The sequence below is a fragment of the Mobula birostris genome, chromosome 23 (genome assembly GCF_030028105.1).
Source record: "Mobula birostris isolate sMobBir1 chromosome 23, sMobBir1.hap1, whole genome shotgun sequence".
In the NCBI taxonomy this organism is placed as follows: Eukaryota; Metazoa; Chordata; class Chondrichthyes; order Myliobatiformes; family Myliobatidae; genus Mobula; species Mobula birostris.
In genome coordinates this window covers 57,404,180-57,425,625 of record NC_092392.1, presented here as the reverse complement: position 1 = coordinate 57,425,625, position 21,446 = coordinate 57,404,180, and the positions used below count along the sequence as shown (strand labels likewise).

The following is a 21,446-nucleotide window of genomic DNA, read 5'->3' as shown; positions in this document are numbered from 1 at the left end:
TGACCATGAAGCCTTGCGCGGGCACCTGTGTGCGCATGTGTGACGTGCATATGCGATGTGCGCATGTGCATACGTGCCAATTTTCTCTCACAAATCGGTTTTGCCTTCATCTTCCTGACTATACTGTACATACACTATTTCTACTTTATATAGGCTGTGTATTTATCATATCATTCCTGCTTTTACTATATGTTAGTGTTATTTATTTTCGGTTTTATGTGTTATTTGGTATGATTTGTTAGGTTATTTTTTGGGTCTGGGAACACTCAGAAATTTTTCCCATATAAATTAATGGTAATTGCTTCTTCACTTTACACCATTTCGGCACAAAAGGTTTCATAGGAACGCTCTACCTTAGCGGGGGAAATACGGGACAAACCAATTTAACCCAATACAGGTTTCCCCCACCATCCGAAGATAGAGCGTTCCTATGAAACGGTTCGTAAGCCGAAATGTCGTAAAGCAAAGAAGCAATTACCATTTATTTATATGGGAAAATTTTGTGAGCGTTCGCAGACTCAAAAATAACCTACCAAATCATGCCAAATAACACATAAAACCTAAAATAACAGTAACATATAGTAAAAGCAGGAATGATATGATAAATACACAGCCTATATAAAGTAGAAATACTTTTCCACAATCATTACTGCACTGTTCTCCGTAGCAAAAATCTCACGCAAGCGCCGTCTGCAGAAACACGCGCAAGCGCTCTCCAGTAACCTTTAAGCTATGAAGCTGCCAAATCATACCAAATAACACGTAAAAATACACAGCCGATGTAAAATAGAAATAATGTATGTACAGTGTAGTATCACTTACCGGAATCGGGACAGCGTCGAGCGCACTGATGATGGTGTGTTAGGCTGAGTCGTTGCAGGTTGGCTGGTGCAGTGGGCCCCACCTTCCAGGCCGCTGACCGATCCGCGAAGCATGCAGCCAGCCGTAGCCGGGAGGCACACAGCACATCTTTAAGAAAAAAGCCGAAACAAACATGCTAATTAATTAGGTGCCGCCCGGCACGTAAATGTCGGCCCAGATCAGTGCCGATTTCTGATTGCGTCGTCTCTGATCTGGGCCAACAATTACGTGTCAGGCGGCACCTAATTAATTAGCATGTTTATTTCAGCTTTTTTCTTAAAGATGTGCTATGTGTCTCCCGGCTACTGCTGCATTCTCCATGAATCGGTATCTGTCCGTGGCCTGGGGGTTGGGGTGGTGGGACACTGATGTGTCATCTTGCCATCGTCTGTTTCCATTAGGGCAGGCAGGTCATCTTCTCCTATGACTGCCCGCCTCGATGTCTTTGTAAGCACTCAAACCATCTTGTAAATATCCCCTAAATCTACGTACCCTTTCAAAATTAAAGTCGTACTTTATCATTGCAACAAAAATCTCACATAGTTGCCTCATGTTCAGTTCCTGGACGACTTCATCTTCGGTCCGATTGCTACTGTATTCTGTTTCGATTGTTATACTTTTTTCTTCCAATTGCATCAGCTCTTCATCTATCAGATCTTGGTCATGGGATGCCAAAACCTCTTCAACATCACCTTTGTCAGCTTCCACAAGCTAAACTCACTTTGTCCTTACTTCGTTCACCACGATGGAAATGCTTAATTATGTCTAGTTTTACACTAAGCGTAACACCCTTACGAGCTCTTTTAGGCTTTTCCGATACCTTAGAACTCATCTTGCAAACGGCTGCTCACAGGCACGTGTTTAAGCAATGCTGGCGAGAATGCCGTTCCGAATCTGGGGGAGAGCGGCTGCTCGGGGCACGCGTTGCCTTTTATCGCGCGCTGATTTTTTTATCGCACACTGATTTTTTTTTCGTAACAGTGAAGACACCTTCTGAAAGCGAAAACAAAATACTAATGTAGGTTTTTCGTAGCAGTGAGGTTTCGTAAAGCGAACGTTCAAAAAGCTGGGGACACCTGTATACGGGATGTCCCGGCAAATACAGGACAGTTGGCAACCCTATGTTCAAGTTCAACAGTGCGTGACAGGGAATGAGGAAAGGTGCAGCTCACTCATATCGTTTCCTCACGGCCTGGTAGCACTTGCTTTGCGGCCCGATGGTTGGGGACCGCTGCTCTGGATGGCTCTCATTTACAGGTGTCCCCCGCTTTTCGAACGTTCGCTTTACGAAACCTCACTGTTATGAAAGACCTACATTAGTTCCCTGTTTTTGCTAACAGAAGGTGTTTTCACTGTTACAAAGAAAGGCAGCGCGTGGGGAAAAGCAGCGCGCGATAAAAAAATCAACGCGCACCCCAAGCAGCCGCTCTCCCCTGGATTCGGAACGGCATTCTCGCCGGCATTGCTTAAACACGTGCCTGTGAGCATCAGTTTGTAAGATGAGTTCTAAGGTATTGGAAAAGCCTAAAAGAGCTCGTAAGGGTGTTACACTTAGCGTAAAACTAGAGATAATTAAGCGTTTCGATCGTTGTGAACGAAGTAAAGACAAAGTGAGTTTGGCTTGTGGATGTTGACGAAGATGATGTTGAAGAGGTTTTGGCATCCCATGAACGAGATTTGATAGATGAAGAGCTGGCACAATTGGAAGAGGAAAGGATAACAATCGAAACCGAATGCAGTAGCGAAAGTGAAGTCGTCCAGGAACTGAATGTGAAGCAACTACGTGAGATTTTCGCTGCAATGATAAAAGTACAACTTTAATTTTGAAAGGGTACGTCGGTTTAGCAAGATGGTTTGAGTGCTTACAAAGAACTGTATGATAGAAAAATGCGCGAGGCTCAGCAGTCAAGCAAGCCTTCCACATCAGCCGCAGCAGATGACGAACCTTGACCTTCGACACTGAGGCAGGCAGATATAGAAGAAGATGACCTGCCTGTCCTAATGGAAACAGACAATGATGAGATGACACCTCAGTGTCCCACCACTCCAACCCCCGGACCGCGGACAGATACTGATTTGCGGAGAATGCAGCAGTAGCCGGGAGGCACACAGCACATCTTTAAGAAAAAAGCCGAAATAAACATGCTAATTAATTAGGTGCCACCCGGCATGTAAATGTCGGCCCAGATCAGTGGTGATTGCCGATTGCGTTGCAGGATTCCCAAGATGATAAGAGGCATAGATCATGTGGATGGCGAGTGGCTTTTTCTTCCCAGGGCAGAAGTGGCCAGGGGACATAATTTTAAGGTGATGAGAGGAAAGTATAGGGGGAGATTCAGAGCTAGTCTTTTTTACACAAAGACTGGTGGGTGTGTGGAACACCCTGCCAAGGCAGGTGGTAGAGGCAGATACATTAGGGTCATTTAACAAACACTTATATAGCCACACGGATGATAGAAAGAAGAAGAGCTATGTAAGAAGGAAGGGTGAAACTGATCTTTGTGTGGGTTAAGAGTTCAGCACAACATCGTGGCTGAAGGGCCTGTACTGTGGCACAGTGTTCTCAGTTCTGTATTCTATGTACACACCATGGGGGGAGGGGAGGGAAGAATTTTAAGGAAAAGAAGGTGGAAGGAGGGGAATGGGATCTGCAGAGACTCCTGAGTTTATGCACCTGCCAGCTTGTACTCCAGCACCTTCCCCACCTCCTTATTCTGGCTTCTTCCCCCTTCCTTTCCAGTTTTGATGGAAAACTTCAGCATAAATATTGACTGTTTAATCCTCTCTATAGATGCTGAGTTCCTCCAGAACTTAGTGTGTGTTGCTCTGGACTTCCAGCATCTGCAGAATCCTTTGTATTTATGTCTCTTCCTGGAAGTACCTTATTCAGAAGACTTGTTAAGAGTTCCATCATGTTCTATCATGTGTTTGATAAAATCGTTTAGTTTCCATTACTTCCATGTGTGTTTTTCTCATTATAATTATTTGAATAGCTTCTGATTTTTCTTTTCCCAGCTGTTTGACTTGATCCACAGGCAAGAAACATTGCTTAATGTCATACAAAGTGTCACACGCAATGGTCGATCCATCATCCTGACAGCGGCACTGGCTCTCATCCTTGTCTACCTCTTCTCCATTGTGGGATTCCTCTTTCTGCAAGATGACTTCATCATGGAGGTTGACCGACTGATGAAGAACAAGACCTCTCTATCAGGTGACACCACTTCTTTCCATGAATTGAGTGGATTGTCCTGGGAGATATTAAAGGTTCCCTCCCGAGAAAATACTGGTTAGCATTGACACCCTTAAACCAATGACAAATTAAAATGCAGTCTCACCCTACGTTTGTTTTGTGCAGATCAAGAGAACAGATACAGCTCATCTTGGAATAACAAGGAGCAAGTGTGTCGGGAGAACTGTTCTCTTCTGTCTGTTGCACCTACAGGTTAGTGAACACACAACAACAACACCCATTGCGTGCATAAAGACATGGCTAGCCCATTCATCTCCTTCAGGCTGCCCTTGCATTCAGCAAAATCATGGCTGATTTCATCATTCTCTTTGGGTTTAACTTCCTAAAACCTTCCACAATGTTGTTGATGTACAGAAGGATCTTGAGGTTCAAGTTCCTAGCTCCCTGAAACTGGCTGTACAAGTCAATAGAGTGGTAAATAAAGCATGCTCACTTTTATTCACCGAGGCATTGAGTTCAAGAATCAGGAAGTTAGACTCTGTGGCCACTTTATTAAGTACCTCCAATACCCAATCACGTGGCCACTGGGTATTTATTTGTAGTCTTCTGCTGCTGTAGCCCATCCACTTCAATATTCGATGTGCTATATGTTCAGAGATGCTCTTTTACACACAACTGTTGCAATATGTGGTTATTTGATTTATTGTTGCCTTCCTGTCAGCTTGCGCCAGCCTGGCCATTCTCCTCTCTCTGTCATTAACAAGCCATTTTCACCCTCAGAACTGTCGCTCACTGGATGATTTGTTTCTCATACCATTCTCTGTAAACTCCAGAGACTGTTGTGTGTGAAAATCGCAGAAGATCAGTGGTTTCTGAGGTACTCAAACCACCATGACTGGCACCAGCCGTCATTCCATGGTCAAAGTCACTTTTTCCACATATCTTACCCATTCTGATGTTTGATCTGAACAACTGAACCTCCTGACCATGTCTGCATGCTTTTGTGCATTGAGTTGTTGCCGTGTAATTGGCTGATTAGATATTTACATCAAAGAGTAGGTGTACCTAATTAAGTGGCCACTGAGTGTATGTTCCAGTTTTGTAAAACTCTGGTTAGGTTGCATCTGGAGTATTGCATTGAGTTCTGGACACTTTGTTATAGGAAGGGTGTGGTGGCTTTGAAGACGGTGCAGAAGAGGTTTACCGGGATGTTGCATGGACTAGAGAGTGTGTGCTGTAAGGACTGTGTGGACAAACTTAGATTGTTTGGCAGAGTCGGAGGAGAGACCTGACAGAAGTTTAAAATATTATGAAAGGCATAGAGAGAGTAGACAGCTGGCACCTTTTCCTGGGATCAAAATGTCCCAAGGCAGCATCCATCTTCATCATAGATTGCATATCATTATTTCAGCTCATTTGAGGAGAGGCTTGGTCAAGAAACTAAGGATGTAAACTGGGTATTGGGGAGTGTTCATAGGGAGCGGTATCTTGTGATGTTTTTTGGTCATGTCTAAATCTTACTACATAACTGCTGTTGCATTTTTGCTTTTTGAGGAAAGCAAGGAATATTTCATGCATTGCCTTGTCCCACATCCCTTATGCCTGATCTCTCCCATCTACTAAATCTCTTTACCAACAAATGCATATGTGATATCATGAGCTATAGGTTAGAGTTCCTCTTTGCATGAAAAAGTCTAACACAGATTTTCATGTGATTTTATCCAGAGGGGAAAATCATCACATACTCTTTAAGACATCATGGAGTCCCAGGAATGCTGACTTCCGATGTCAGTCTGATACATTATCTCTGTCTCAGCGAGTAAAACAGCATCTATGGAGAGGGATAAGCAGTCAGCGTTTCAGGCTGAGACCTTTCATCAGACCTGATGGAGGCTCTTGGCCCAAAACATCAACTGTATACACCCCTCCATAGATGCTGTCTAATTTGCTGAGTTCCTCCAGCATGTTGTGTATATTGCTCAAGAAATCCAGCACCTGCAGATTTTCTTGTGTTTATTTTTCCTGTCTCTCTGCAATTATTGTTTGATTAGTTGAAGTTCTTTTTTTTCCCAGAATTTTGTGATTTTGTTTGAGATTTCCATGATGCACGATATTTCCTGAAAGTGACAATACTCAAGATATGGGTGTTTCCGACAAGACCAACACCTAACACACATCACCAGCTTCTCTTGAGACGCTGGAGGTGAGCTACCTCCATGCTGTCCCCATGGTGCACGTTAGTAGTGAGATCCTGGGTTCAGATCCAACTGTTCCGAAGAGATGGGAATGTGTTTCCAAGCCTGGATGGTGCATGACTTGAAATAGCCCATGAAGAGAAGATATTCCCATGTACCCAGTGTCCTTCTGAATGTAGGAACCATGGGCTTAGGTGATACTGGCAGTAAAAGATTAGCATTGCTTTATTTACCGTATTTGTTACATGTACTTCGGAACATTGAAACATGCAGCAAAACCTCACCCATTAGTAGATAACAGTGCTGGTGGGTGGTATTGCCATGGAGATATAGAGTCACACATCCCTTCAGCCCAACTTGTCCATGCCGCCGACCAAAATGCAAGCTAAGCTATCTCCCTTGCCCAAGTTTGCCCACATACCTCTAAATCTTTCCGATCCACGTACTTGTCCAACTCCCTGTGAAAGGAGTAGCTCTATGACGAAAAATCTCCAAATAAGCTGGCTCATTGACTTTTGTAGAAGGATCTAAATACAGTGTTTATATTAATGGTCCCACTAATTCAACAAAGATCTCAAATTTTTGATAACAGATGTTTGTGTCTGAAAGTGGAATTTAATTGTCAGTCAGGGATTTATCTGCCAATCATGAGTGACTGTAAAGAACAACCCTTCCAGATATCCAGACCCAGAGGATTCACGTTGGACTTCCCATGATGAACAAGGACTGTGTCGTCTAGACTTCAGCGAGTGCTTTTGCAGACGTTGCAGGTGGAGGGTGGGTAGGGAGTTGGGGGTTGTGGTACGTGAGGCCAATGGTTGCAGAATCGGAATCAGGGTTACTTCCACTGACATAAGTATTTGTGGAAGCAGTGTAGTGCAAAACTTTAAAAAGTTATGATAAGTTGCAAAAAATAAAATAAATGGTGCAGCTCATGAATGACGAGTTTACGTTCATGGGCTGTTCAGAAATCTGACAGCAGAGGGGAAGAAGCTGTTCCTAAAGCACTGAGTGTGGATCGTCAACCTTCAGCATCTCCTCCTTGATGGTGGCAATGAGGAGACATAGCCCTGATTGTTATTACTGGGTCCTTAATGACAGATGTCATCTTCTGAGACACCGCCTTTTGAAGGTGCCTTCGATGATTAGATTAGATTAGAAGGACACTCAGTCCTCGTTTACTGTCATTTAGAAATGCATGCATGCATTAAGAAATGATACAATGTTCCGCCGCTGGGGAGGGTTGTGCCTGTGATGGAACTGGCTGAGTGTACAACTCTCTGCAGTCCCTTTCGATCCCGTGCATTGGAGTCACCGTACCAGACAGTGATGCAACCAGTCAGAATACTCTCTCTGCATATTTGCAAGTCTTTGGTGACATACTCGAACTACTAATAAAGTACAGCCACTCAGGTGCCTTCTTAACGATTACGCCCATTTGCAGGGCCCAGGATGTTGACACCCAGGAACCTGAAGTTGCTCACCCTTTCCACCACTGACCATCAAAAATGACTGGTGTGTGTTCTGATTTCCCCTTCCTGAAATCCACAATCAATTGCTTGGTCTTGCTGACATTGAGGGCAAATTTACTGTTGCGATACCACTCCTCTCACCAACCTGCCTCCTCGTCACTGTCTGAGAATCTGCCAACCACAGCAGTGTCATTGGCATCTCATGCAGACAGCTTGATGTATGTGGTCTTGTCAGGATTACAGCAGGTCTTGCTATCACACGGCTGCATTTTACAGGATAGGTGTTGTTTCTTGGCAAAAGGGAGTTAGAATAGCCAAACTCTGAAAAGAATCCAAATCCATTCATTTGATTTGGGATCACTCTTAAATTCTTTATCCCAGCCCCGTGTATAAACCAGGCCAGTGATCAACTCTCTACCCCTCCAACTGAAATTAAAGCTCTCCTCAGCCTTTCACATCTTATGTACATTTATTGTTGGGGTTACACTTCTGGTAGACAGGTATTGACATTGTGCAATTGTATGTAAAAGGGTCACTAGCCTTCTTTACCTGCCACTTTCATTACCGCTTAGCAGTCTCTGTAAATAACTCAGTCACTTTGTAACTGAGGGGCTGGCTCACCATTGCTCACTTAAGAACTCGTTTGATAGACTTTGCTGAGGACACACTTGTTCAGGTTTGATCACCCTGTTATAGGAAAGGTGTCCTGAATTTGGAAAGAGCGCAGAAAATTTTTACCAAAATGTAGCCGGAACTTGAGAGACTGGGTTATAGGGAGAGTCTGGATGGGCTAGGATACCATTGCTGGAGTGTAGGAGACAGAGAAGTAATTTTATAGAGGGGTACGTGGCATGGACACAGTGGATGCACTCAGTCTTTTCCCCAGGGTTGGGGAATCAAACACTGGAGGGCATGGCTTTGAGGCGAGAGGGGAGTGACTCAATAGGAACCGGAGGGGCAACTACTTCACACAGAACGTGGCATATCTTGGATATCAAGTTGCATGCCATCTTGGACAATATATCCCATCCACTACATAATGTACTGGTTGGGCACAGGAGTACATTCAGCCAGAGACTCATTCCACCGAGATGCAGCACAGAGTGTCATAGGAAGTCATTCCTGCCTGTGGCCAACAAACTTTACAACTCCTCCCTTGGAGGATCAGACACCCTGAGCCAATAGGCTGGTCCTGGACATTTCATAATTTACTGGCATAATTTACATATTACTATTTAACTATTTATGGTTTTATTACTATTTATTATTTATGGTGCAACTGTAACGAAAACCAGTTTCCCCCGGGATCAATAAAGTATGACTATGACTATGACTATATCTGAAATGAGCTGCTAGAGGAAGTAGTTGAGGCAGGTATAACCACAACATTTAGAAGGTATTTGAACAAACAGGAAAAGCTTGGAGAGAATTGATCAAACGTTGGCAAAAGGGATGATCTCAAATGGGCATTTTGGTCAGCATAGACAAAATGGGCCGAAGTGCTGTATGATTCTCTGAGTAGAGAGAACTTACAAGGATGTGGCGAGGACTTGAGGACCTGAGTTATTGGGAAAGGTTAAATAGGTTAGGAGTTCATTCCCCAGAGCGCAGGAGAATTAAAGGAGATTTGATAGAGGTAAGAAAATCATGAAGAGTTAGAGTAAATGCAAACAGGCTTTTTCCACTGAGGTTGGGTGAGACTACAACTGGATGTGAAGGGTGACAAGTGAAGTAATTGAGGGGAAATTTCTTCACTCGGATGGTGGTGCGAGTGTGGGATGAGCTACCAGTGGAAATGATGAATGTAGGTCCAATTACAACATTCAAGAGAAGATTGGATGGGCAGGGTATAAAGGTCTTTAGTCCAGGTGTCGGTTGAGGGACAAGGCAGTATAACAGTTCTGCACAGATGAGATAGGCCCAAGGGCCCGACACAGACTATCACAGACGAGATAGGCCCAAGGGCCCGACACAGACTATCACAGATGAGATAGGCCCAAGGGCCCGTTTTTGTGCTGTAGTGCTCTGTGACTGTATGAATGGCTGAGACTAATTACTGGGGCCTAAGGAAGAGGTCTACAGGATTTTATCTGGAAAATCTTTAAAAGGCACCTGCAAGTAAAGAAATATTGTTGTTTTCCAACAGAGGACCAAGATGACACCATACTAGAACAAAGCTGTGACACCCTGCTAAGGTGCATCGTTACAGTATTAAACCAGGGGTTGCGGAATGGAGGTGGCGTGGGTGACGTGTTGAGGAAGCCTTCAAAGAACGTAAGTGTTGGTATAGATAGCGCATTCAATGTCTGCGTGCACTGCCCTTGCCCGAGCTGGATGTGGTAGGGGGGTGAGGGGCTCTGGGTAGGGAAAGGCTTTGGCTGGGCTGTTCAAAATGTGCTGTTGCTGAAGCAGGGTGTGGTAACAAGCTGGGATAATCCCTCGAACCACCTGCGTTGGTCACTCCTGCCTTTCCACAGACTGGAACCTCATCAAGGTCTGCTATATTGAAGCCATTTATTCCTTAGACTCTATCTTCCCATTATATTGATGCCCCAATCATCAATCCAACCCTTCCGCTTCAATCAAATTTTCCAAGACCCAAAAGGCTTCTCACCCAAACTCTGCATTGTCCTCATTGGATGTCCAACTCTTTGGTTTCTGCTCTATCTTTTTGCAGATTAAGGTCCATATTATTGGCTTTATTGCATTTTTCATTGTAGTTTTAGCTTTCTGTACATTTGCTTATGTGTTTTTATATTCACCGGTCGGTGTGTAGACTCTTAGTAATTTGCAGTGTATTTGGTTCTATATAGTTTCTCTTTCTGCAAAGCTAATGTGTGATTCAGTCAGTAACTGGCCCAAACTGGTCTGCAGTATAAAAGCAAACAAGTTACTGATGTTCCCTTGTTAAAGTTGGTTAGTTATAGCCAGTCACAGGTACAGCCAGGTACAGTTCCTTTGCTCTCTGCCTTGCTTGCTGGTGCAGGCTGACCCTGTCTGACCTGTACTATTCAAGATTCAAGATTGTTTGTTGTCATTTCCAGTACACATGTGTGAAGGAAAATGAAATAGTTGTTACTCCGCATTCGAGGCAGCATATAAAAAACACACTAAGATAAATAACACGTTAATAAACAAAAAACACAATAAATGTAAATGCATAAGATGGCTTACATGAGAAAATCTGCAGACCCTGGAAGTCTGAGCAACACACATAAAATGCTGGTGGAACCCAGCAGGCCACGCAGCGTCTGTGGAAAAGAGTCAACAGTCGACGTTTCAGGCTGAGACACTTCATCAGAACTGGAGAAAAAAAGATGAGAAGTTAGAGAAGAAGGTGGGGGTAGGACAGGAAGAAATGCAAGGTAGTAGGTGATAGGTGAGAGGGGAGGGGTGAAGTAAAGAGATGGGGAGTCAATTGGTGAAAGCGATACAGGGCTGGAGAAGGGGGAATCTGATAGAAGAGGAGAGAAGGCCATGGAAGAAGGGAAGCGGGGAGGAGCAACAGAGGAAGGTGATGGGCAGGTAAGGAGATAAAGTGAGAGAAGGAAATAGGAATGGGGAATGGTGAAGGGAGGTGGGTCATTGCCAGTCGTTTGAGAGATTGATGCTCATGCCAACAGGCTGGAGGCTACCCAGACTGAATGTAAGGTGTTGTTCCTCCAACCCGCGTGCGGCCTCATCGCAACAGTAGAGGAGGCCGTGGACTGACATGTCTGAATGGGAATGGGAAGTGGAATTAAAATGGGTGGCCACTGGGAGATCCCACTTCTTCTGGTGGATAGAGCTTAGGTGCCAACTGAAGCGGCCTCCCAATCTACGAAGGGTCTCACCGATATACAGGAGGCCACACCAGGAGCACTGGATACAGTAGATGACCCCAACGGGCTCACAAGTGAAGTGTCACCTTACCTGGAGGGACTGTTTGAGTCCTGAGTGGTAGTGAGGGAGGAGGTGTAGAGGCAGGTGTGGCACTTGTTCCGCATGCAAGGATAATTGCCTGCCAGGAGGGAGATTTGTGGGGAGGGACGAATGGACGAGGGAGTTGTGTAGGAAGCGATCAGACATAAGATGGCTTATATACTTTGAATGATTGCAATTACATGAAGTGATGCTAGGTACGGGGGTGTCTGTACATAAGCTGGCTCTGACAGGTAATGATAAAGTAGTGGTGGGGTTGGTTAATGAGTTGAGGTGTTGATCAGACTTACTGTTTGGGGAAAGTAACTGTTTTTGGAGTGGTGGTCCTGCCATGGACTCTACATCACCTCTTCCCTGATGGGAGTGGGACAAACAGTCCATGAGCAGGATAGGTGGGATCCTTCATGATATCGCTGGCCCTTTCCTAGAACCTTCCTATATATATGTCCTTGATGGTGGATAGGCTGGTGCCAGTGACATATTGGGCAGTTTTGACTATCCGTTGTGGAGCCTTCTGGTCCGCTGCAGTGCAGTTTCTGTACAAGGCAATGATGCAGCATGTTGGGATGCTTTCCACTGCTCATACAATAGAACAGCTGTAACCATAAGATTTGTGCCTCATTCTTGACTTCCGAGGAATTTTCGGGACAACTTTATCTCCAGATCCAACGCCCCTGTGCATTCAGTTCTCTAATCACTGGCCCCGTCTCGTAACTCATTGCTCAGTCTACCTTGATCTCTGAAGTAACCCAGACCACAAGGGAGGCAATTTCTTCGCCTCCTCGCCCCAGAACAAAGAAGGATGCATGGGGGCAATCACAGGATTATGAGGAAAGTGTAAGGAAATGGAGGCAAGGTTGCCTTTGAATGACAGGCTCAAAGAGCCAGAATGCCTCCCACTACTGCAGGTTCTCATGGAAATACTCTGCAGAAGTGAAAGGGGAGAGAGGGAGCAGTGTTAACCACATGGCTTTGGCCCTCTAACATGGAGCATGTACATATCTACAACACAGGTGAGATGGCTCATCTTTCATCTGAGCATGTTGCAGTCTTCTGGATTTGATAATGAGTTCTATAACTTAAGCTCACTTGGTTCACTCGTCCCTCCCCTGATCTCTCGCCTGGTACCTACCCCTGCAAGCTTAACAAGGGCTACACCTGCCCTTACATCTCCTCCCTTCAGGGCCCCAAGCTGCCCCTCCTGTTGAAGTGACAATTCACCCGTGAGTCTGTCGGGGTCATCTACTGTTTCTGGCGCTCCTAGTGTGGTCTCCTTTACGTCAGTGAGACCTGACGTAATCTATGACCTTGATGGTGGGTAGGCTGGTGCCAGTGACACATCGGGCAGTTTTGACCACCCATTCTAGAGCCTTCCTGTCTGCTGCAGTGCGGTTTCCGTACCACGCAGTGATGCAGCATGCTGGGATTTGTCACAAAAGCCGGGCTTTCCCTGTGGCCAATCGCTTTAATTCTACTTCCCATTCCCAGACCAACACATAAGTCCACGCCCTCCTCTACTGCCAGGTTGAAGCCACTCTCAGGGTGAAGGAGCAACACCTCGTATTCTGTCTGGGTAGCCTCCGACCTAACAGCATGAAAATCGATTTCTCCAATTTCCGGAAATGTTTTTCCCCTCTCTATTCTCTCTTTTACCACTCCCCATTCTGGCTCCCCTCTTAACCTTTCTCTTCTCTTCACTTGCCCATCACCTCCATCTTGTGCCCCTCCTCCTTCCCTTTCTCCCACGGTCCACTCAACTCTCCTCTCAGATTCTTTCTTCTCCAGCCCTTTACCTTCTGCACCCTTGGTGCCCCTCCCCCTTCCCTTTCTCCCACGGACCACTCAACTCTCCTCTCAGATTCCTTCGTCTTCAGCTCTTCACTTCTTCCACCTATCGCTTCCCAGCTTCTCACTTCATCGTCCCCTTCCCCATTCACCAACCTACATCCTCACCCAGTTTCTCCAATGACTGGCCAGCTTGCATTCCTTCCCCTCCCCACAATTTCTTGTTCTAACTTCCTCCCCCTGTCTTTCCAGTCCTGATGAAGGGTCTTGGCCTGAAACATCCTCTCCATAGATGCTGCCTGACCTGCTGAGTTCCTCCAGCATTTTGTGTGTTGCTTAGGTACTTTGATTTCTATCTGTACTAGTCGTATTAGTTACAGTACATCATACTGTCTGTGATATTAGTTCAGCTGTTTGGATTATTTTCTCTCTGGGAGTGGAGGATGTTCCATGTCTGACCTGCCGGGCACATCCTCCTGCTCTGCCTTTCACCACTCCTACATTTTGCTTGCTGTGTTCTCACACTCCAACTGCTCCTATTCACTCATTGACCAAGTAACCTTGTTTACAGCTTACCCCCATGGTCTCCCCAGTTTTACCCTCCGCTCCTCCGCTCACCATTACAGCACCAGAACAAGTTTTACCCTGGTGGAGACATTCTCCACTCTCCATTACAGCACCAGAACAAGTTTTACCCTGGTGGGGACATCCTCCACTCTCACCATTACAGCACCAGAACAAGTTTTACCCTGGTGGGGACATCCTCCTCTCCCACCATTACAGCACCAGAACAAGTTTTACCCTGGTGGGGACATCCTCCTCCCACCATTACAGCACCAGAACAAGTTTTACCCTGGTGGGGACATCCTCCTCCCACCATTACAGCTCCAGAACAAGTTTTACCCTGGTGGGGACATCCTCCTCCCACCATTACAGCACCAGAACAAGTTTTACCCTCATGGAGACATCCTCCTCTCCCACCATTACAGCACCAGAACAAGTTTTACCCTGGTGGGGACATCCTCCTCCCACCATTACAGCTCCAGAACAAGTTTTACCCTCGTGGAGACATCCTCCACTCTCCATTACAGCACCAGAACAAGTTTTACCCTCGTGGAGACATCCTCCACTCGCCATTACAGCACCAGAACAAGTTTTACCCTGGTGGGGACATCCTCCACTCCCACCATTACAGCACCAGAACAATTTTCCTTTCCCTCTTCCCAGTCCTGATGAGGGGTCCTTGACCAGAAGAGTTAACTCTTTTTCGCTTCTCACCAATGAGGCCAGACCATCTGTGTATTTCCAGCATTTTCCACTTTTTTATTTCAACACAAACTCACAGCAGTGTAGGGTGAAGAGTATCTTCCAACACTTCGTGTTTAAGGAGACAGTGGCCTTGATGTTAGATCTACTACTTGTTGGGTTCAGCAAGGTATAGTACTTCCCTTCTGGCAGTCTCCAATTTCTGAACAATTGTCCTGAAGTTACAGAGTAGGGAGTTATAATGACTATAAGCTATAAGGACTTTATTCCTTGGAACGTAGGAAACTGAGGGGTGATCTAATAGAGGTGTATAAAATCATGAGAAAGATATATAGGGTGAACCCACACAGTCTTTTCTCCAGGGATGGAGCACTCAAAAATAGAGTGCATGGATTTAAAATGAGAGGTGGAAGATTTCACAGAGACTTAAGGGGCAACTTCTTCTTGCAGAGGGTGGTAGGTGAGAGAGACAAACTGCCCAAGAAAGTGATTGAGGCAGCACAGTATCAAAAATTGGAGTCATAGAACACTACAGCATAGAAACAGGCCCTTTGGCCCATCTAGTCCATGCCAAACTATTCTGCTTGTCCCATCAACTGGACCTGGACCATAGCCTTCCATAGCACTCCTATCCATGTACCTACCCGAATTTCTCTTAAATGTTGAAATTAAATCGGCACCCACCACTTCTGTTGGCAGCTCTCTCACCAACCTCTGAGTGAAGAAATTCCCCCTCATGTTCCCCTTAAACATTTCATCTTTCCCCCTTAACCCATGACCTATAATTCTATTCTCACTCAATCTCAGTCGGCAAAGCCTACTTGCATTCAGCCTATCTATACCCCTCATATTTTTAGATACTGCTTTCAAATTTCCCTTCATTCTCCTCCCTCCAGTGAAAAAAGTCCTAACCTATTCAACCTTTCTCTATAACTCCTGGCAACATCCTTGTAAATTTTCTCTGTACTCTTTCAAACTTAGTGTTATCTTCCCTGTAGGTCTCTCCTGCCTCATTCAGCTGTATCCATTTATGGTTTGAATGATAATTAAATTTTTGATTTGATTCGATTTGAGCTAGGTGACCAGATCTGCACACAATACTCCAAATTAGGTCCCAACAATGTTTTAAACAACTTCAACATTACATCACAGCTCCTATACTCAATGCTTTAATTTATGAAGGCTAATGTACCAAAAACTCTCTTTACAATCCTATCTACCTGTGATGCTACTTTCGAGGTATTATTGACCTGTATTCCCAGATCTCTCTGTTCAATCACAATCCTTAGTGTCCTACTGTTCAGTGTGTAAGACCTACCTTGGTTTGTCCTCCCAAAATGCAACACCTCACACTTGTCTGTACTAAATTACATCTATAATTTTCCAGCCCATTTTTCTAGCTGGTTCAGATCCTGCTACAAGCCATAATAGTCTTCCTCGCTGTCCACTACATACCCAATCTTTGTGTCATCCACAAATTTGCTGATCCATTTTACCACATTATCACCCAGATGTGGTCTGTACATACCGGCTGCATGGTGAAAAAGCCACAACAGCGTCTCTTTCACCTCAGACGGTTGAAGAAGTTTGGTGTGGTCCCCAAATCCTAAGAACTTTCTACAGGGGCACAATTGAGAGTATCCTGACTGGCTGCATCACTGCCTGGTATGTAGATGTGAACTTCCCACTATTCAGGACATTTACAAAGATAGGTGTGTAAAAAGGGCCCGAAGGGTCATTGGGGATCCGAGCCACCTCAACCACAAACTGTTCCAGCTGCTACCATCCAGGAAATGGTACCACGGCATAAAAGCCAGGACCAACAGGCTCCGGGACAGCTTCTTCCACCAGGCCATCAGACTGCTTAACTCATGCAGATACAACTGTATTTCTACATTATATTGACTATCCTGTTGTACATACTATTTATTATAAATTACTATAAATTGCACATTGCCTGTTTAGACAGAGACGTAATGTAAAACTTTTACTCCTCATGTATATGAAGAATAATAAAGTCAATTCAATTATAAAGTCAATTCAATTCAGATCATTGGTGTAGATGACAAACAACAACAGACTCAACACCGATTCCTGCAGCACACCACTAATCACAGGCATCCAGTCAGAGAGGCGATCTTCTACCACCACTCTCTGGTTTCTCTCATGAAGCTATTGTGGAATCTAATTCACTACCTCATCCTGAATTCCAGTTGTCTGAATCTTCTTGACCATCGTCCCATGCAGAACCTTGCCAAAGGCCTTGCTAAAGTCCACATAGGATACAAGCTCTGCCTTTCTGTATCAGCTTTCCTGATAACCTCCTCAAAAAACTATAAGATTGGTTAGACACGACCTATCACACACGCTGACATGTTGACTCCCCCTAATAAATAATTTAATTATATACATTTAATAAACAACTGGATGGAAGGGGGTTAGAGGCATATGGGCCAAATGCTGACAAGTGGAACGAGCTTGGTGGACATCAGGATCAGCATGGATGAGTTAGGCTGAAGGTCATTTTCCATGCTGTATGACTCTCTGTCCCTAATGTTTCTCACTGTGGGCTAACACTTGAGCCTTTCAATCCTTTGGGCAGTTGTATTGGACAGAGTACTGGACACATTGAGTTAAAAGATGCAGCATTATGTTCTGCCTGATACTACAAGGTTGAAATAATAATTTACAAATTAGATGTATAAGCCACCAGGGGCAAAGAGTCTCTCTGCTCCTCAGTGGAATGTTTACTGAACTCAGCCTGCACAATTTAACATTCAATTAGCATCTAAAGGCATCAGATCTGTGGAGCAGCATTTAATATTGACAGGTTACACAGAACCTGATGGGATTCAGGGATTCAGGATATCACATGCAGAATATTGGAACAGGCACACACATGGTGGGCACAAGGGATTTGGCAAATGTTGGAAATCCAGAGCAACACACACACACGCACACACTCAGCAAGTCAGGCAACATCTACGGAGGGGAATAAACAGTCGATGTTTCGGACCGAGACCCTTTATCAGGACACATGGTGGATGAGCTTCCTGCAGAGCATTGTGAACTTTGGAAGAGCTAGTGTGAAAATAAGCTAAATGCTGCAACAATCTAATTTTTAAAATTACAGGGAACAGAGAGATTCTGGTGTCCAAACACAAGTAGCTCAGATAGCGTTATTTGGTGGTTGAAGTAAACCTTGGGAGTAAATAGGTTTATAAGCAGAGTAATAGGGCCAAGAACAGAACTAGCATTTTGCAGATCACCAGTCAGACCTCAGCTACTATGTTCTGTGGGCACCATTTCATCTCTCATCAGGAAAGAGGGAAGTCCATGAAGTGGTACGGAGAACGTTTACCAAGGAGGTGACGGCAGGAACAGGTCAAGGGGTTGGATATCCTGTGGAGTGATGCCGTTTCACCTTCTGAAAGTCAGAAGTGTCTTTGTGTGCTCTCCAATTAACCCTGTCCTCTCCAAAGGCTTCATCCCACCCAGGGCAAGGCACCCCACCTATCAGTCTGCACATCCCTTCCCTCCAACACCAGTGCAGTGTGGTTATAGTTTGCACCATCTATGAGATGCCCTGCTGTTACTTGCAAAGGATTTTCCACCAAACTCACCATCTCTACCAGAAAGCAGGACAAGGGTTGCAGTTCTACAGTCTCGCCACCACCTGCACGTTCCCCTCCAAGTCACACACTGTCGCGACCCGGAAATGTTTTGCCAGTCCGGTTACTAATTCATTAACCAATGATAATCTCTGCTGAAAATTACCCTGACACAGGAGAGTATTTTTTTTAGAAGATTATCACCAATTTTGGGCACATACTCTGAAAAAGGTTTGCCAGCCCTGGATGACTGTGATTCAAGAAGATGGCCTATCATCACCACCTCAAGAGCAATCAGGGATGGATGGACAATAAATGTTGATTTCGCTAGTAATGACCAGTTCCCCTCCACCGCCACAAAAAAAAATTCAGCTGAAATTTTGCTTAGAATTGTCAGTGTTAGAAGCTGATTCCATAAAAACGTAAAAGGATATTGGACAGGTACCTGTATTTAGTGGGTTACAGAGAAGTAGTATGTGAACATAGGCATAAACTGCTGTCTTATCTCATGACTGTGGTTCAAAGGTTGTCCCACCCATCGCTAGTGAACTGATTCATTGCATGTGAAGTAGTTGAGTACGTTGGGGAACTGTTACAGAAGGCGGGTTAAGGCCGGTATAGATCAGCTGGAGTCATAGTGAATGGTGAGGCTTGAGTGGTCTGGTGTGCTGCCTTTGCCCCCAATTCATTGTGTCCTTCTGCTCTAATGTGCTAAAATGACAAATAATCCCATTCATAAATAATCCTCAATTTATCAATGAAGTGATTGTCATACAACCTCTTAAAGAGCATTAAGAGTTATTGACATTGGATAGGACTGGAGTCACCTGTGTGTTGGATTGTTTACGATCCATTGAGCTTTATTTTTGACAATTTAGCAGTTTTCTGGGGGATTTTATTCCTCCAATTTTGGTGTGGGGGGCAGTAATGAACTTGATTTTACTCTGTTAGGTTTGGTTCTCTTGATGCTTCTATCAGTATCACTTCCACTGTGTGCCCACACCTCACTTTTCTGTAATCATTTGCTGATGAGCTTCGATCTGTACAACAAACTAAGCCTTTGATTCTCTGTATTCACCACGTTTGTTGTTATTTAGTCAAGCGAAGTGGGCTTTGCAGACTGAGCCAGCATTTAATTGCCCATCCCTAGATGCCCTTGAGAAAGTGATGGTAAGCTGTCTTCGTGAACCGCTGTGGTCAGTGAGGTGTGTTATCAGGGAAAAGGTGCCAGGACTCAGAAACAGTGAAAGAATAGTGATATATTTCCAAAATGTGATAGTGTGTGGGTTAGGGGAACCACTTCCAAATGTTGTTCCTGTGATCTTGTTGCCCTTGTCCTTCCAGCTGGTGGCTTTGGAAGGTACCATCAAAGGGATCATGGTGCATCACTGCGTTGCATCCTGTATTTGGTACAAACTGGTGCTACTGTGTGTCAGCGGTGGAGTCAGTGAAAGGTTGTGGATGGGGTGTCTAACAAGTCATCTGCTCTGTCCTGAATGGTACCAAGTGTCAATTTTATGTCAGACAATTGTATTTATTTATTGACATACAGTGCAGAGCAGACCCCTCTGGCCACTGAGGCACGACGGCCAGCAATCCCCAATTTAATTCTAGCCAAATCACGGGACGATTTACAAAGACTAATTAACCTCCCAGCTAGTACAGCTTTGGACCGTGCAGGGAACCAGAGCACCCGGCGGAAACCCACGCAGTCACAGGGAGAACATACAAACTCCTTACAGGCAGCAACGGGAATTGAACCTGGGTTGCTGGTACCGTAAAGTGTTGTGCTAACCACTACTCTAATGTGCCACTCCTTGACAAACTTCCTTAGCTTTCCTGTTAAGGAATAAAAGAATAATTTGATAGTTTGCTCCATCCATTGCCGATCACTACATGGGTCCAAAACAAGAAGGAAGTGGTTCCCCTTTGTTAGGACTTATGGCCCCACTATGCTAACTGAAACTGGCTGATGAAGATTAACCTTCTCATTTCAGGAACCTTTGTTTTTTGCACGTGTCGTCTATGATCTCCTGTTCTTCTTCATTGTCATCATCATCGTCCTGAACCTGATCTTCGGGGTCATCATTGACACATTTGCCGATCTGAGAAGTGAGAAACAGAAGAAGGAGGAGATCCTGAAAACAACTTGCTTTATCTGTGGTACGTTGAGCTTGAGGGTTGTGAAGCTCTGCTGTCGATCCAGTATTCTGTTGCTTTCGTTGCTTGTGGCTCCAACATTAGCTGCTGCCTGGGGTTCAAGTGCCTTTCCAGAGTACAGAGGGTGTGCTATAGCATCAGAAAAACAAATACAATACCTTATACTTTATTGTCGCCAAACAATTGATACTAGAGCGTACAATCGTCACAGCGATATTTGATTCTGCGCTTCCCACTCCCTGGATTACAAATCGATAGTAAATATTAAAAATTTATATTATAAATCATAAATAGAAAATAGAAAAATGGAAAGTAAGGTAGTGCAAAAAAAAACAAGATGCAGGTTTGGATATTTGGAGGGTACGGCCCAGATCCGGGTCAGGATCCGCTCGGTAGTCTTATCACAGTTGGAAAGAAGCTGTTCCCAAATCTGGCCATACGAGCCTTCACGCTCCTGAGCCTTCTCCCGGAGGGAAGAGGGACGAAAAGTGTGTTGGCTGGGTGGGTCGTGTCCTTGATTATCCTGGCAGCACTGCTCCGACAGCGTGCGGTGTGAAGTGAGTCCAAGGACTCACTTTACACCGCACCGCAAATGTACTCCAATATGGAGTACATTTGTCCTTGAGTAGCTATAAATATGCCCTGCATTATCGAACAACTGGAGCTTCCTCCCTGGGGGAATGCCTGGAACTCCCACCTACTGGGGGGGGAAGAATGTCTTGAACTCTTCCCAATACCCCCGCTCCCATGATGGAGATGTCTGGAACTCCCACCTAGGGAGGTTGGGAGGAAAGACTAGAACTCCCTTCTGTAGGGAGCTTCCTGTCGGGGAGAGATGTCGGAAACTCCTACCTGCGGGGGGAACGGCTGCAACTCCCTCTTGTGGGGATACGGCCGGAGCTCCCTTTGCAGAGATTTCTGGACCAGGAGTTGGAGGCATAGCGGGTAGAAGGAGTTATGCCAGGGTCAGTTCAAACTGGAC

At 45.0% G+C, this 21,446-nt stretch overlaps 1 protein-coding gene across 1 annotated transcript in view; it reads left to right on the top strand.

The window, feature by feature from the left end:
- Positions 1 to 21,446, top strand: part of itpr2 (inositol 1,4,5-trisphosphate receptor, type 2) — a 306,596-nt gene that overhangs the window by 267,366 nt on the left and 17,784 nt on the right. The window contains exons 51-54 of the mRNA XM_072241562.1: positions 3,877 to 4,075; positions 4,220 to 4,306; positions 9,868 to 9,995; positions 20,302 to 20,467. Of these exons, the coding sequence (XP_072097663.1) occupies positions 3,877 to 4,075; positions 4,220 to 4,306; positions 9,868 to 9,995; positions 20,302 to 20,467 (580 nt within the window). The remainder of the gene's footprint in view (positions 1 to 3,876; positions 4,076 to 4,219; positions 4,307 to 9,867; positions 9,996 to 20,301; positions 20,468 to 21,446) is intronic.